The sequence below is a fragment of the Propithecus coquereli genome, unplaced genomic scaffold (genome assembly GCF_000956105.1).
Source record: "Propithecus coquereli isolate 6110/MARCELLA unplaced genomic scaffold, Pcoq_1.0 Scaffold140, whole genome shotgun sequence".
NCBI lineage: Eukaryota > Metazoa > Chordata > Mammalia > Primates > Indriidae > Propithecus > Propithecus coquereli.
Window position 1 is genome coordinate 5,009,037 of NW_012138303.1, and position 17,697 is coordinate 5,026,733.

Sequence of the window (17,697 nt, forward strand, 5' to 3'; positions counted from 1 at the left end):
TATTTCTTGTTGAATTTACTTCTAGGTATTTTAATTTTTTGTGCTATTACAAATAGTATTGTTTTCAAAATTGCATTTTCTGTTTGCACTAATATGTAGAAATACAAATGATTTTTGTATATTAAACTGATTTCCAGCAATCTTGCCAAACTGACATATACATTCAAATAGTTTCTCACATATTTCTCTGGATTTTCTATATACACAATTGTATCATCTGTGAATAATAACAGTTTTATGTATTCATTTCCAATTTTTATTCCTTTTATTTATTTTCCTTGCTTTGTTGAACTAGCCACGACTTCTGGTACAATGCTGATTAAAAAAGATAATCATGAGGCTGGGCGTGATGGCTCATGCCTGTAATCCTAGCACTCTGGGAGGCCGATGCGGGAGGATCGCTCAAGGTCAGGAGTTCAAGAACAGCCTGAGCAAGAGTGAGACCCCATCTCTACTAAAAATAGAAAGAAATTAGCTGGACAACTAAAAATATATAGAAAAAATTAGCTGGACATGGTGGCGCATGCCTGTAGTCCCAGCTACTCAGGAGGCTGAGGCAGAAGGATCACTTGAGACCAGGAGTTTGAGGTTTCTGTGAGCTAGGCTGACGCCACTGCACTCACTCTAGTCCAGGCAATAGAGTGAGACTCTGTCTCAAAAAAGAAAAAAAGAGGTAATCATGGAATCCTTTTCTTGTTCCTGAACTCAGGAGGAAAGCATTCTATGTTTTATCACTAAATATGATGTTAGCTGTATGTTTTTGGTAGATATTATTTATCAGATTAAGAAAGTTCCTTTCTATTCCTAGTTGGCTGAAAGTTTTCTAAAAATCATGAATGTGTATTGAATGTTAACAAATGTCTCTTCTGCACATATTGAGACAATCATTTTATTTTTTTATTTTATTGTGTTAATATGGTGAATTACATTCATGGATTTTAAAAATGCTAATAAACCTTGGCGGGGGCAGTGGTTCATGCCTGTAATTCTAGCACTCTTGGAGGCCGGTTGGGAGGATTGCTTGAGGCCAGGAGTTCAAGACCAGCCTGAACAAGGCAAGACTCCATGTCTACAGAAAAATAGAAAAATTAGCCAGGCATAGTGGCAAGCGCCTGTAGTCCCAGCCACTCAGGAGGCTGAGACAGCAGGATCACTTGAGCCCAGGAGTTTGAGGTTGCACTGAGCTATGATGACACCATTGGACTCTACCCCATGTGATAGAGTGAGACCCTGTCTCAAAAGAGAAAAAAAAATGCTAATAAACCTTGAATACTTGGGACGAATCTCGATTGTTCAGGTTGTATTATTTTTCTTATGTACTATTATATTCAGTTTGCTAACATTCAGTTTTCATTGATGTTCATGAGACATTGGCCTGTGATTTTTCTTTCTCATTATGTCTTTGTCAAATTTTGCTATCAGAGTTTTACTGGCCTCAAAAAATAAGTTTCTGTTCTGTGGAATAGATTGGTATTAATTTGTAAATGTTTGGAAAAATCGCTAGTGATGTTGTCTGAGCCTAGAGTTTTGTAGAAAGATTTTAACATATGAATTCAATTTCTTTAATAGACTCAGAACTCTTCAGAATTTCTGTTATCTTCTTATGTCACTATTGGTATGTTGTATTTTCTAAGAAATTTTATCCATTTAATCTCAATTTTCTAATTTATTGACATAAAGTTATTCATAATACTTTCTTATTGTCTCTTAAAATATCTGTGAGTCCTTAGTCATATCCTCATATCCTTTTTCTTTTTTCTTTCTTTCTTTTCTTTTTTTGAGACAGAGTCTTGCTCTGTGGCCTGGGCTAGAGGGCTGTGATGTCAGTCCAGCTCACAGCAACCTCAAACTCCTGGGCTCAAGTGATCCTCCTGCCTCAGCCTCCCGAGCAGCTGGGACTACAGGCATGCGCCACCACGCCTGGCTAATTTTTTTTATTTTTAGTAGAGACGGGGTCTCACTCTTGCTCAGGGCTCGGGCTGGTCTCAAACTCCTGAGCTCAAGTGATCCAAAACAAAACAAAAACTAAAATTCAGTAGTTTTAAATAATCATCACCTACCCAGTCAATGATTCTGCTAGTTGGTAATTTGGGTTAAGTTCAGCTAGTCTGTTCTTTCAGTTTCAGCTTTCATCACTCGTGCATGTATGGTCAGCTGCCCGATTGGCTAGGGGTGACTGATCTAGGAGGGCCTCAGCTGTGTTGGTTTATCTTTGCACTGTGTGATCTCTCATTTTCCAGCAGGCTATCCTAGGCTTGTTCACATGTTAGCTAGACAAGTTTCCAAGAGAACAAGTGGAAATGTGCAAGTCCTCTTCAGACTTAGGCTTAGAACTGGCACAACATCATTTTTGCTGCATTCTTTTCCGAAGGCCAGCCCAGTTACAAAAGACAGGGAAGTGAATGGACCCCCTCTCTTGATGATGGGAAGAGCTGTAAAGCCACATTGCAAAGAACTGACTATATTTGTGTTCTATCATACTAACTCTCTGATGAAATTCTCGAATTGTATTTTATTTTCTTGAACATACTAAACATAATTATTTTAAAGTCTATGACCTGTAACTCTATTACCTAGATGCTCCCTGGGGTCTGTTTCTATTGTATATTTTTTCTTTTGGTTTTTGGACATATTTCCTCTCCTTACGCTTATTTTAAATTTCATTTTGGATATTGTATATGAAAATTTACGGAAATAATTTAATGTTATAATTAATGTTCTTTTTCTCTAGGAATAATTTGTGTTTGCCTCTAGTAGGCAGCCAGATTAGAGCTACTAGAGATTCCAGTTTAATACGGGGTTGTGATGATTCAAGATTGAGAGCTTCAGTTCCTATGAAGGCTGGTCATCTCTTGTTCACTCTTACCCTTAGTGTACAACACTTTGTGGTACCAACCCCAACTCTGATGCGCTTCAGGTATACCCACTTTCTAACAGGAGGGCCCTGAACTCCATGTTCTCTTCATTCCTTCAATTTATTGTAAGCTCTGCTAAGCTCCTCAGCATTTCAGCTGCCATTTATAGAATAAGAAGATGCCTCCAGGGAACAGAAGTCAAAGATGTTGGTTTTACCTCTTTGAATTTCCTTCTTTCAGATCTTGGACCCATACTATTTTTGCACTTTGTTAGCTCTCTGATGCCTTTAACAACATGCTTTCATATTATGTTCATTTTTCTTCTAGTTATTATCAGTAGGAGGGTTGGTTAGTGTGTCTTAACCTGGTTTTTTATTATCAGAATTAGAATTCCTTAAATGATTATTTATCTCAACCATTAAGTGCATGCTGTAGAGTGACAGTATATTCTGTTTCCAGATCATGAACTCTCTGGAGTCAGGAGCCATGTCTTATACATGAAGAGGCCCTACCGCTTCAGGGTATGGGTACGGTGAGACTCAGTAAAGACTAAATAATTGATGGTGACAGTGTATGTCCTTTTTGTAGGCTTAGTGATTATTTTTTTCATTCTCTTTTGTTCTCAGGGCCTTTGTGCAATGCTTGGTAGGTTGACCTGTTCTTGTAAATATTGCTAAGACTATTGGAGACAGAGATACAGAGATTCATGGCACAGCCTCTGCTTTTGAGAAGGTTTTGGTTTGGTAATGGATAGAGCCAGTACAAGTCACATAAATATAAGTGAAGCACAAATGGGTTCCCTATGTGTTTTACTCTTAGGCGCATCTATATCAAAGAAACATACGTATGTGTATATATATTTGATAGATCTCTGGGGTACGTGTGTAGATTTGTTACATGGATATATTGAGTAGTGGCGAAGTCTGGGCTTTTTGTGTAACCCTCACTCGATTAGTATACATAGTACCCATTAGGTAATGAGAAATAATTTCTCACCCCACTCCCACCCTTCCAAGTCTCCAATGTCTGTTGCTCCAATCTCTGTGTCCATGTGTACTCATTATTTAGATCCCACTTATAAGTGAGAACATGGGGTACTTGATTTTCTGAAAGAAACATATTTCATCAGCCAAATAGTATTATAAGTCCTTTAATTATGTACTCAGTCCCTTGATGAAATGCCAGGGTAAAGGTGTGGCTGGGAGAAAGTGCATTTATAATGCACTGAACGTCTAAGCATCCCTCTCTCTCCACTGTCCCCTTCTTATTGGCCTCCATTTTGATAGAGCCATTTGTATAACTATCCTCATCTCCTATTCTCTCCTCTAGACTCTCCTGACCCTCCTCAACCCACCCAGACAGACTTTTTTATTTCCTACCCCTGGTGGGCCATGCCACATAGTATCCCTGCCAAAAACAGCTGCAGGAACGTCTGCTCTTCTCCACTGACTGCACTGGGCTGCTCTAGGGTATCGCACCCCATATTGTTTAGCTCTCATGTTGATCCCTTGAGAGAGAAGTGCTAGGATATGCCTGGGAAGTGTATTTTTATTTTTCTCTTTCTAATTGTTTTTAGGGAGCAATTTTTGTGGAGACTTTTTGGTCACTAAAATATTGGGAAACATTAATGAATAATGACTACGATCCAATGTGCCAAGTGCTACAAGAGAGGACCATGAATTCAGCTCTTTGGGGGGACAGTAGAGGGGACATGAGTTCAGCACGAAGGGTTGGTTTTACTGGGGTCCGGCCATTCAGAATTTTTGGCAGTCACCACTGGCCACTAGTAGTTGCCTCGGTGCTGCTTGGAGGGAGTCACATTAGATATGGTGTTTATAACATTGTGGTTAAGAATTCACCCTCTAAAGACAATCAGACTGGGTTTCAACCTCATTATTCTCATTGTGTAACTTGAGCCAGTTACTTAAGTTCTTTCTTCCTTACCTGTAAAATGGGGATAAGAACCTCATATAAGGTCATGGTGAAATTAAATAGTTAAAACATGTAAAATGTCTGAAACCTGACCATCACATAGTAAATACTCAAGAGATTTAAGCAATTATTATTGGTCCGTGGACTCCTTCAGACAAGGGCCACAGAGCTTGGGGAGAAAGGGCACACATAAGTGAAGTACACTCTAAGGTTCTCTTAGGCTCTGGCATCCTCATACTCTCCCCATCCGTTTGGCTTAAAGGAAGTCACATCCAACTGCCCACACTGCTCAGACGTGACATTCTTCCTGCCACTTTCAGCTTGGGTTCTCTTTCCTAGAATGCCCAGGTTCAACCAACCGTGTGGTTGGCCTCTCAGGAGTGTCTCTCCAGCTATGGCCCAATACCACACAGACAAAGACGGACTCTGTTGAGTGGAGGATGCAACTGACCTCACATTCAACATATCAGAAGATACTGAAGTGGGAGAATGGGTCCAATTTGAATTATGAATCTTCGACTTTGAATAATATCAACAATAAATACAGCTTTATAATCGAGAACTTGACTCTTCTAATCAACGCAGCTCAGCAGCAGGATAGTGGCCTCTACTGCCTGGAGGTCACCAATAAGTCTGGAAAAGTCTGGAGAGTCCAGTTCGAGGTTCTTGTATTTGGTGAGTCTATAGGACCATTCACTCTGTCCCTCTGATTCCTGTAGGACTTGTATTTCCAGTGCTTTTCTGATTAGAATCTCTGCTTCCAGATGAAGTTGAGAAACCCCTCCTGCTGGGGCAGGGGAAGGTCCTGGATGGAGGGAGGTGCCAAGTGTCTCTGTCCTGCTTGGTCTCCAGGGATAGCAATGTGAGCTATGCTTTGTACAGAGGGAGCGAGCTGATTCGGATGACAAGGAACCTTACCTACCTGGAAATTGATTCTAATGGCACATACATATTCACCTGCAATGTCAGCAACCCTGTCAGCTGGAAAATCCACACCCTCAACCTCACTCAGGGCTGTCAGGGTAAGTGGAGCTGCTCAGGGCTGCTCCTGCGTAAGTGGAGCACTTTGGGCTATAACAGGGGCTGAAGGTGTTGGACCCCATGAGCATGCTTATGTACAAGAGAGACCTGGGTGTGAGATGAGATCCCTTGGCTTCTTCCCACCCCCCCGCCCCCGGCCCAGTGCCTTGTAGCTCTTTCTCAGGGGGGACCTAACCTCTAGGCACATAGTTTCTGTGAAGTCAGGACTGTCCTAGCTTGGGAAAAATTTTATCCCCATCTTCTGGAAGCTGTAACCTTTTCCTTCACATGGGGAATGCATAGTTGCTTGGTGAGTCAGTCCTGCAATGGCTCCCGGCCATTATTTTCTTCCTCTGAGAGGCTGATGGAGACCTGCTTTCTCCTCGTGAGTGATAACTTTCCCAAAGCCATAGTCCCTCAAGAGGTAACTACACTGTACAGCAGTAGCCTGGATAGGAGCATCAGGAGGATCACAGGGATACCCCAAGAGTTCTCAGGCCATCGCTTACACTCATCCTGAGAGTTACCCGAGTTAAATGAGCACTCCTTCTTATTGGGTAGACAAAGACTTAATGTGCCATCAGTGTGGGCATTACAGGAAAAATAAACGAAACCACATGCAGTCCCTGTCTTTAAAAAACGTGCAGCCAAATTGGGGCAACAAAATTAAGTACTTACGGGCAAAAAGGAAACAAGACTGAGGCAATGTGTAGTGACAAAGATACTGGCTTCTGGGTCATGTCAACCATGGCTTCATCATTCACAAGCTCTGTGATCTCAGGCAGATTCATTAACCTCTCTGAGCCTCAATTTTTCTCTTGAGTGAAATGGGGATGATAATAAATACATAATACAAAGAGTAAAAGAGATAATGTTTGTAAAGAGCCTAGTCAGCCAGCGCTTGGGACACTTAATTCCTTTTCCTTCCTTTTTTTTTTTTTTTTGGTGAAGTAAGAGCTATCATCACATCCCTTCCTCTTGTTGGTTGAATTATATATCAGGCTACATGTGTGACACAAATGTTAAATGTAGAAGTTCAAATGAGGAAGAGCCACAAAGGCAGAAATAGCAGGAAGGTGAAACAGAAGACTTGCCTGGCACACAGTAGTTACGCAATGAATATTTGTCAAGTTAAAAACAAAAGAATGAAGAGATGTAACACGTGCTGTGCCAGATGCTTTACACATATAGTCATCCCTTGATATCCACAGGGGACTAGTTCCAGGACCCCTCACGGATTCCAAAATCCCTTATATAAAATGGCACAGTATTTGCATATAACCTACACACATTCTCCCATATACTTTAATCATCTCTAGATTACTTATAACATCTAATACAATGCAAATGCTATGTAAATATTGTTATACTGTATTATTTATGGAATAATGAAGAAAAAATCTGTACAGGTTCAGTACAGATACAATTTTTTCCCAAATATTTTGGATCTGCAATTGGCTGGATCCACAGACACGGAACCCACAGGTATGGTGGGCTACCTGTATTAGATCATGTAATTAACCCCTATAAGTAGATAGCATTATCTCCTTCTTACAGGCGAGAGAACCCGAGAGGCTCTCTAAGAGGCTCAGAGAGGTTAAATAAGTAGCACAGAACTCACAGAGTTAGTAGTTGAGTCAGGTCTGTCAGATATTATTAATAATATCCCTGCTCTTAGCATCACTCAGGAGAGGGTACCCAATTGAGCAAAAAGAAAACCTTGAGGGTGACTTCACAGGACACAAGGAGACCAGCCACACTAGAGAGGAGGGTGGGTTTTGAGGCAGACCCTGCTGCAGAAAGAAGAGGGAGAGCTGCCAGCTCACTTTTTATGCCTTCTGTATCCTGCAGAATTCAGATTTTGGCCCGTTTTGGTGACCATTGTGACTCTAATCATACTGCTCCTTGTTGGCACCCTGGCCTGCTTCTGTGTGTGGAAGAGGAAGAGGAAGCAGCCACGTAAGTGGAAGGTCCTTGAGGAGGTGCCGTTGCCTGAGGCATCAGATCCAGTGACTTGGCCGTGTGTCCAGGGGGATGCATGGGAGCAGGGAGTGTTGGGGTAGGTGTGTGCATGGTTGGGGGTGAGCAAGCGGTGGCTGCTAGGCCCTCTCTCCCAGTTCTCACCTTCTGTGGAGGCTGCCAGATGTTTACAGTCAGATCCCAATGTGCAGATTTCTCTGCAGGTGGCTGGTTGGGTGGGGGACTGCCCAGCCTGCTGGAGGAGGTGTATTGGGGTATAGTCGCTGCCTCTGTGCTCTTTGAGCATCCTGGGAAGAGCACTCACCTGCCTCCTTTCTAGGACTTTTCTTAAGGTCTTGGCCATCTGGCGTGGAGGTGGGTCCTGTTAGAAACCGAAGCCTGAGCTAGAGCCCCTCTGGAGGTTTCTTCAGCTCTATTCTTTGCTTCCTTCTTCCTGCAGAGACCAGCCCTGAGGAATTTCTGACAATTTATGAAGATGTCAAGGACCCGCGCACTCAGAGAAATCAAGTATGGCATCCTGGGGGCTGGGATCTCTCTCAACTGGCCTGGGAGATGCCTTTTTGATGATGGCCATTTGGAGCAGGAGGACAAAGAGGACTTGACAATTGTCCTCTTGATGTGATCCTCAGCCTTTCCCATCTACCTTTTCTCTGTCAGTTTCCTAGCTCTGGCCATGGGGGGAAAAAGGAAAACAAAGGGAGCAGAGAAGATGAAGAGGGGCAGGAGGGGCAATCTGGTGCAGAATCGCACCTGCTGAGAGGGAGGGAGCACAGCAGGGATCATTAGCAGGGGTGAGAGCTGCCACCTCTGCCTCCACACACTGCCCCTCGCGTCCTCACCTCTGCTGCCCGCCAGCTGGGCTGAGCGCCAGGAGGAGTGCGGCCTTCTCATATTTATGGTGTCTGACCACAAATTCTCTTTTCCTAGCAAATCAGAGCTTACTTTCTTGAGTCCCTTAATCGTGACCCAGGCTGGAGTGTGTGGTCAGACAAAGCACAGCAGATCTGTAGCTGGGTCAGTAGGCTAAGTTCACAGTCTCTTAGGAAGAAGAGGCCTGAGTCTCGCTGGGGCACAGAGAAAGCCGATGGATAGCAGAGCGGGCTCCTCCAGGACCCTCTCTCACTGGCTCTCTGTGGTAAACAAGTCTGCCTGTCATCCCGGGAGGTAGAAAGGGAGGAAGCTGCAGACTGCAGACACGCCCACTGCTGGGCCTCTGAGCAGGGCAGGATGTGGTGGCAGGCCCCGGGGAAAGGCCCCAGTGGGTCAGGCAGTGGCTACCGAACTGCTGGTGAGAAGGGGTGGTGGCAGGTCTGGAGGAAGTGCCCTTTCCTGCAGCCATCCCTGGTGCTTTATGGTGGAGGCCCAGCAGCATGCAGGAAGCATACATGGCAGAGCTCTTCCGCCCAGATGTGCCACTCTGGGAGGCCTCGGAACAGGCGAGCAGCTGCTCTCAGTTCTGGGCTTGATTGCATTAGGGCAGCTCCCCTTGCCTGTGTTCTTGCCCTAGCAGTGGAACACTGGGGTGTGAAAAATGAAAGACTTTGTTTCTCTTGCTGCTACCAGGCTCTGGTACAAATTCCATGTACGTCAACCTGCAGCCACTGATGCCCATGTGCTTACTAAAAACAGGCTTTTTTTCCCCCAAAATGAAGATGACTTTAGATTAGGAGACCAGAGAGGAAAATAACGACTTAGAGCACCAGGACTCAGCCCTCTCTGGCCTCTCCCTGCTGTCTCTGGGCTCCAGTTTGAAGGCGTAAATTCCGAGTTTCATGGGCTCTCACTTTGGGACCCACCTCCAATCTTTCTGGAGACACCTTACATGAGTGTGGACAGTATTGAAAAGCAGCAAACTCCTGCTTCTTGACAGGCGCCCATGGCTCTCTAGCCTCCAGGACAGCCGATGTTTCTCTGCTCCTTTTAGCTTCTTCTTGCTTCTGGGAGTTGAGCTTGCACCTAGTCCAGTGGGTCCTGCTGGCCTTCACCAGCTCCCCACCAGAGCCCAGACTGGCAATATGTGCTCAGGGTCAGCAGCATGAAACACCTCCACCCCTAACCCCTGATCTCCTGGGGGGCAGGAACAGAGGAGGGAAGCGGGAAGGGCCATGTGTTCCCTTTTGGCCTTGGACCCAGGGGTCCACCCAGCACCCAGCTGCCCAGGGCAAGCTGGCCTGGTGGGCTGAATCTAGAGAGGGGGCTTCAGTGTACTCAGTCTTTGAAATGTTTAAACCCTCTGAATTGCAGTGCTCAGAGCTCTGTCCACTCTCAATGATTACCTGGCAAATTTAGTAGAGAAATCAGCAAAGGCAAGGGAGGGTTTCTAAGTTACTAAAGTGAAGAAAGTGACAGGGTTGCTTGAATCCCTTCACACCTGGATGGTCCCTTGATCTTGACACTAACTTCTCCATAGCCGATGGCTCTTCTTCCTGTCTCTCCCCATCCTGGGGTGACCAGCGATGAGGCTCTCCGCAGTCCTGCCCCCTCCTTCCCAGGCTCCCAGGAGCCCCCTTTATTTTGCTGTCTTTCCCTATTCAGCCTCAATTTGGACCAACCCAGCTGTCTGCTCATGTTACCTCATGTTTCTTTCCTATCTCTTATCCAGGGACAGAAGCCAAAGCAGAATTCTCCTGGAGAAGGGAGCACCATCTACTCTACGGTCCAGTCCCAGGTACCCACCTGATTTCTCCAAATCCACTCCATGCCTATCTATGGGCTTCCTGATGCACTGTGTCCCCCTACCCTGAAACTCACACCCTTGGCAGACTAAGATCTTGGTGCTCCTGGGGTCCAGAAGACAGCTTAGCCTCAGTTGCATTAACAAGTTATTTGAAAAGATTAGCATGGTTTTGGAGAGTCTTAGCACAGCTGGAAAGCCCAATGTAGGCATTGCTTCTTTCCCATGCCTGGCAGAAGGTCTGGCCCAGAAAAAGTCTTCAGGAGGAGGAAACTTATTGGGGGACTCAACTTCTGTTTTTCATTCTTGCTGCTTCCAGTACTTGAGGCCCTTGTGCTTCTTAATCTCTATTCCTTATTATACCTGTTTTCAGGAAACAATAGATCTATAGTGGTACCTTTTACCTTATTATGACTTATCGATAATGCCCATTTTCTTAACCCTCACATAACAGCCTCATGAAGGCTGTTCTAAATACTTTAGATGTGGTCTAAATTCCATATCACAGATGAGGAAGCATTAGTCAAGTTAACTATTGTGCTCAAGACCACTTAGCTAGGTCGTGGCAAAGCTGAGCCCAATGGCTCTGAGTCTCCTCCATTCACCACCACCCCCCACCTCTAATGTTCTGGGATTACATAGATGCACCCAAAAACTGGAGAAGCATCCTCTAATATTGACAGCTGAGGTGACATCGATAACCCAGGATAGGCCATCTCTTCCAAGTAAAACACTGCCTTCTGGTGGCCAGTGATCAAAATTTTTTGATAAAAAATGGCTTAAAAAAAAAATAGAATTGAGAACCGAAACACCAATGTCCCCACCATGGTGACTAAGCTGTGGGACAAAGAAAATCTGATCATAAGGGTGATTGATATCTGTCAGTTCCCTGGTTTTAGCCACATTGAACTCCAATGAGAGGTGTTTGAATAAATGCAAGGAAGGGCTCCTCTCAGACTAGCTGTTGAGTGAGAATGAGATTCCTTCTCTGGAGCGTCTTAAAAGGAGGATCGTTTACCTGCCTTAGAGAACACCTGGTTCAGGTCCAGAGAAGGAAGGCACGTTGCAAAAGGGAGGCATAGTGTTGAGTAAAGAGCCTTGGAGAGCCTTGGGTTTGAATCCTGCCTCTGCTCTGTACACACTGTCTGGCTTGGGCTATTTATCCTTTTGAAGCCTCATCTGTGGTGTGTGGCAAGTTGTAATCATTTCTACCTCATAGGAGTGCTATGGGGAGAATACATGTATAAAGTAAGTGCTCAACAAATAGTAGCTATCATCAATGACAGAGTGGGACTAGCACTTACGTGGTCTGAGCTCCTGGCTAATCCGGGGTTCTTTCCACTAACACTTAGAGTTCCCATCTGGGCAGGGTTGAGGCGGAGGGGTGGAAGAGATGACCTCCTAGGGTTGTCTTGGATCTAGGCTTCTGAAACGATTCTATTTCTCTTCTTATTAGTCTTCTGCTTCCACATCACAAGAAATTGCAAATACGTTATATTCGTTAATACAGCCTTCCAGGAAGGTGAGTGTCTTCCTGGGGGCAGGGGTGCTGTGGGTGCAGATGTGCATTTTGTGTGTGCGTGTGCAGGCACGTGTTTGCAGAGAGTGCGTGTGCACATCCCAGTGAGGCGTCCTCTGCTGTGTGTATCTGAGTAGCTTCTGTTAAATGACTGTGTGTATATGTTAAGGGGCCAACAAGAAATGCCTTTCTGGTTCTGTCTGGAGAAAACTGACAGCTTCTAGACAAAGAGAACAGTGGATTAGAGGATTTTCTAGTTTATGTGAGAGGTAACAGATAATCAAAAACAGAAAGGAGATGCTCTGTGCAGAGCACCACAAGTCCTTAACAGGCCAGCTGAGGTTATGGCGAGAGATACTGGGGGGTTTTGCAAGGCAGTGAAGTAATGCCTGGGGCTGCAGAAGTAGACTGGACCTACAGAGATGCAATGTTGACTTTCAGGTCCTGGCCAGTCACTTGCTGGCAGAGGCCTCTGGACTGAGGCAACCCATCCTGGTGTACTCAAATCCTGCTCTAAGCTGAGCCCAGAGCTCTCATGTGTACCTGGAGCCAGAGAGTTGGGTATCCTGGTACCCACGGCCACTGTTTTTACCTTGTGTGGGAGCGGATGGGAACAGTGGTGTTCCCAAGGCTGGAGCCCCAGTATGAAGCCACAAGCCTTAACACAGTAATGGGGGAAGTTAGGAATCCATGAAACTGTGGAAGTCCATGCAGGTCAGGGATCGTGTATTTGAAGGGGTTTAGGACAGATTTTCAGGCTTTTCATTTAACGTCCTCCCAATAAGTCATTCAACCAACTTGGATCCCACTATGAGAGGGATTTATTTCTAATTATAAGGATATATAGATGGACATATAGATGTTCACAGGCACTGTGTTCACATGCTTTGGTATTATGTTATGAAAACTCTATATACTGAACATGTTTCTTAATTCCAGTGATTCATAAAACCACTGTGTTCAGGGTATGTGATAGGGTTGGCAATTATTTACATGCCAGAATTGTTTCTATTAGGGTGTATGTATGCTATGTGTTGAAGAGATACAGTATTTGTATTAGAATTGCCTGAGAGATATGTGTGTGTATTTGTGTGTGTGTGTGTGTGTGTGTGTGTGCGCGCGCACGCACGTACTAGGAATGTATGTATGTGTGGGTTTTAGGGGTGTGTGGAAAGCTAAATTCTGACTTTGGATCAGGAATGTCATATCATAGCAAGTACCATATGTATTGTGCCTTCCCTGGAGACCGTAAACACCACTGTTTATTCCCAGGGTAGGAGATTTATTCCCTTTCTGGTTGAGGAAACCTCAGTGGTTTCCTGGGCCCTGAGTCTCTTTTGGGACCTCGTCCATCAGTTAGGAGTGGAACATCTCTTGTCTTGAAGTTAAGCATTCTTTACTCTCTGAATTTCTAGTCTGGATCCAAGAAGAGAAATCATAGCCCATCCTTCAGTAGCACTGTCTATGAAGAGGTAAGATTCTGGAACTCCTTCTGAATGGACCTAGTGTCTGGGGCTAGCCCTGAAGTCCGGCTCTGAAAGGGTGTACACATAAGAAGGTTTCCATCCAGTTTCAGGGCTCTCAGGATTTTAGGGATCTTCTAATAAAAATCTTAATTTTAGAGGTGAAGACATTGAGGCCAAGGGAAAGCGAGGATCTAACTGACATAATATAACCAAGACCATAGCACATATTCAGGTTTGACTCTTATTGGGCAGTTTGGGTTCTAAATTAGGGCTGTTGCCAAGCTAGTTCCCAGGCCCTGGGCCACAAACTGGACCTCTCTCCTTTCCAAGGCTGGGGAGTAGGGGTCAGAGAGGGGATAATAAGTGACTTTATGTTTTTTTTTTTCCCCTCAACCCTCAAGTGGAGCCAGAATAAGTGACTTTAAATGATTTTCTAAAGTTAGCAAGTCATTGGGAGCCATTCCAGGACATGGGTGGCTTTAAGCTCTGCTGAGGTCACACTGTTCCTAGGTGACCACTGAGCCTGGTGGCTGAGTTGATTCCCATCAGAGCAGTTAGAAGTGGAAAGGAGAGACAACATTGATTGGGGATTTTTTATGTATGAAGCAGTCTGCCAGTGTCTTCACATGAATTATCTCATTTAATCTTCACAGAATGGTATAAGGTGTGTGTATAATTATATTTTCCATTTACACCTAGAGAAATTAAGACATGGAGAGCACCCCCGTCCCCACCCATTAGCCTCATGCTACACCCGAGCCTCCACCTGTGGTCCAAGAAAGATGCTGCCATTGGTCACAAGGGTGGGTGCCCCTGGAATTCTTGCCACTTAGGCTACAACCCAACATTAAAGCCAGCTGGACAGTCCAGAATTGTAGAGGACACTGTTTGGGCCGAGGCAGTCTGGGGGTCTGCCTTGTGTGTGGTTAAATGAGCAAGGGAGTTGGAGCCAGAAGAACTGGATTCAGGTCCCTCCTTTACTTGACATTGGTTGTTGACCCTGAATAATTCATTTTATCACTTCAAGCTTCATTTTCTTAATCTGTAAAATGGGGACAACAATTCATACCCCACAGGATTGCTATAAGGATCTCCTAGTGGGAGAGTCTGAAGTTTCTTCTTTTCTTCTGCAGGTTGGAAAGAGACAACCCAAAGCCCAGGACCCCGCTCAATTGAGCCGCAAGGAGCTGGAGAGCTTTAGTGTTTATTCCTAGTTGCTGCGGCTGTTCTCGCCTCTCTTTCACGATAGCGTCTGCTTTGGGAATCAGCATGATGGATGATGTCACATGAGTCTCTATAGGACACATTCTATTCTGGAGAGGATATGAAAGTTTGTTCATTTTGTTTTTTTTTTTTTTTTTTGAGACAGAGTTTCACTGTGTTGCCCGGGCTAGAGTGAGTGCCGTGGCGTCAGCCTAGCTCACAGCAACCTCAAACTCCTGGGCTCAAGTGATCCTCCTGCCTCAGCCTCCCGAGTAGCTGGGACTACAGGCATGCGCCACCATGCCCAGCTAATTTTTTCTATATAGTTTTAGTTGTCCAATTAATTTCTTTCTAATTTTAGTAGAGACGGGGTCTCGCTTTTGCTCAGGCTGGTCTCGAACTCCTGAGCTCAAACAATCCACCCGCCTCGGCCTCCCAGAGAGCTGGGATTACAGGCGTGAGCCACCACGCCCGGCCTGTTCATTTTGTTTTGAAAATGATTTCTAACAGGCATCATAAGAGCCAGGCTGTTAAGTAATATCTTCCAATTTACAGATTAGACAAGAACAGGTGGAAAGGTTGAGTGGTTCACAAAAGACCATATTCCAAGTACTTATAATCTATAAAGTGCTATGTAAATGTTGGGTGGCATTGTTATTAGATTCCCTCCTCCTTGTTTTCTAGTCCGTTATTTGTCTTTCCCACGCCCTGATCTGGGATGACTGTATCTTTAGACCCTCCCCTGGCCCAGGCCCATCTTCCAACGCAAGACGAAGGACAGAGGATGGTGACACAGGGGAAGAGGATAGGCTCTCCTCTGTGCAGCCGGACTGTCTGGCTGTGAGCGGGCTGGCAGATTCTCCACAGGGTCAGGGCCTGGGCTGCACCCAAATGCAGAGAAACAACTTTCTCCCACCCTCACACCTTTACCCCTGGCTAGCTGGTCACCAAGGGGAGTGTGTGGAAGCAAGAGTAGATGGCACAAAGCAAGCCCACCTCTGAGTTGAACAATCACCCAAGCGCATGCCATCCTGATAATCTGGTGGCAAGACCAGCTTTGTCCACAGAGTGATGTCTGATTTACAAAGTCACGTTATTAGAAATCTATTTTGACTTTTTCACAGAAGAAGAGGCCTCTTGGAAACCATATTCTACTTAAGTCCCGAGTCCTGAGAGCGCTCCCGTGGTGCACGTTGGAGGGGGGCCCAGGCAGCTGGGGGCTGAAGATGAGGCCGCTGGGCACTAGACACTGTGTTGGGTTCCCTGGGTCTTCAGACCAGACCCTTCAACAAGACTGTGGGGAGCAGGGCTGAGATGCTGGCTGAGCCCAGGAAAGGACGAACTGGGAGAGGGCTTAGTCAGAGACCCCAGTAGGTGATAGCACACAGAGCCTGAATCTTCAAGTACCCCACCCTATATTTAATATATGAGTTTAATATAAATTCCGCAGTGTTATGCAGAGGTAGTCTAAATCCCTTGCCTGAATTAAATTTATGTATCTTCTCCATATTCTAATAGCCATTATCAGAGCCAGGCTGTTAAATAATACCTTCCAATCTATAGATCAGACAAGAACAGGTGGAAAGGTTGGGTCATTCGCAAAAGACCAAAGGGCACTTGTGGGCCATCATAAACACATGTCTGTTTCAATTCTGCTCCATAGGGGTCTGGTTTCCTGGTGAGCCATCAGTGTCCCCCAGCCTGTTCACAATGGGACAGCAGAGAGCCTCTTGAAGGGTAGCCGAGGCATGCACTTGCCCCTACCCTGCTTGATATCTCCGCCTTGGAGACCGTGCAGCTGGCCAGGCTGGCTTCCTCCTGGAAAGAGTGTGGACAGACCGCAATCTTTTTTTTTTTTTGAGACAGAGTCTCACTCTTTTGCCCGGGTTAGAGTGAGTGCCATGGCGTCATCCTAGCTCACAGCAACCTCAAACTCCTGGGCTCAAGCAATCCTCCTGCCTCAGCCTCCCGAGTAGCTGGGACTACAGGCATGCGCCACCATGCCCGGATAATTTTTTCTATATATTTTTAGTTGTCTGATTAATTTCTTTCTATTTTTAGTAGAGACGGGGTCTCGCTCTTGCTCAGATTGGTTTCGAACTCCTGAGCTCAAACGATCCGCCCGCCTCGGCCTCCCAGACTGCTAGGATTACAGGCGTGAGCCACTGCACCTGGCTGACAAACCACATCTTAAAGCAAGTGCCAAGCTTTAAAACCAGGGAAATGTATTCCAAAGGAGTATGGAGGCGTGAGGCAGGTATTGGGAGCTGAGTGGCAGAGTCAAGAAGTTTGGTGAGCAGAGGCAACAGGAAATGACTGGGGTCAGAAACAGTCCAGTTGAACACCAGAGACACTGACTATTGACTGCTACTGGCCTTTCACCTGTCCTGTGTCATGTAGATCTTGAACTGGTTGTATTTATTTAAAGAGCAGGAGAGAACCTATGGGCTCAGAACTTTTTTTGGATGCTCTATTTTGGAATGTAAGATGTACAACATTATCATATTGCGTGTCTGATTGTTGAGCTTCTGTGGTAATGCCTCACAAAGGTAATTATCCGTGCAACAAGCCAGTCAATGCGCAAGCAGTAATTCGGCTCCTGCTGTGTGGAGCACTGCCTGAACTCCCGGGAGTACCCACTGGAGGCCCCAGAAGCCATACTGGCTCCAGGGCCATGTGCAGGAGAGTCTGACAGCAGAAGCACAACATTAAAGGATAGCGATTGGCTGCAAGGTGTTTGCAACACAAACGCACATGAGAGTATCCTGAATATAAGCCAAGCATGTTGCATCTTACAGGCAGGGGGACAGGGCTGTGGCCACATTTTAAGGAGAGTTACTGTGGCTGTTCTGTATCCAGAATGGACAATAAGGAGAGAAGTTCTTTTGGGTAAATATGAAACAGGCATTTTAAGCGCTTTTAAGAAATATCAAAAGAGTAATATACACATATTGTTTCAAAAAGTCCAGCAGTACAAAAAATTATGCAGTAAAAAATGTCTACTTCTCAACTTGAGATTCTCAGTTCCCTCCTAGAGGCAGCAACTAA

At 45.2% G+C, this 17,697-nt stretch overlaps 1 protein-coding gene across 1 annotated transcript in view; it reads left to right on the top strand.

The window, feature by feature from the left end:
• The window catches only part of CD244 (CD244 molecule, natural killer cell receptor 2B4), a 31,574-nt gene extending 16,806 nt beyond the window's left edge, over window positions 1-14,768 (top strand). The window contains exons 2-9 of the mRNA XM_012639533.1: window positions 5,127-5,462; window positions 5,552-5,809; window positions 7,659-7,766; window positions 8,227-8,294; window positions 10,390-10,455; window positions 11,918-11,983; window positions 13,396-13,452; window positions 14,580-14,768. Coding sequence (XP_012494987.1) covers window positions 5,127-5,462; window positions 5,552-5,809; window positions 7,659-7,766; window positions 8,227-8,294; window positions 10,390-10,455; window positions 11,918-11,983; window positions 13,396-13,452; window positions 14,580-14,660 — 1,040 coding nt within the window. The 3' untranslated portion in view covers window positions 14,661-14,768. The remainder of the gene's footprint in view (window positions 1-5,126; window positions 5,463-5,551; window positions 5,810-7,658; window positions 7,767-8,226; window positions 8,295-10,389; window positions 10,456-11,917; window positions 11,984-13,395; window positions 13,453-14,579) is intronic.
• Window positions 14,769-17,697: the final 2,929 nt, after the last annotated feature.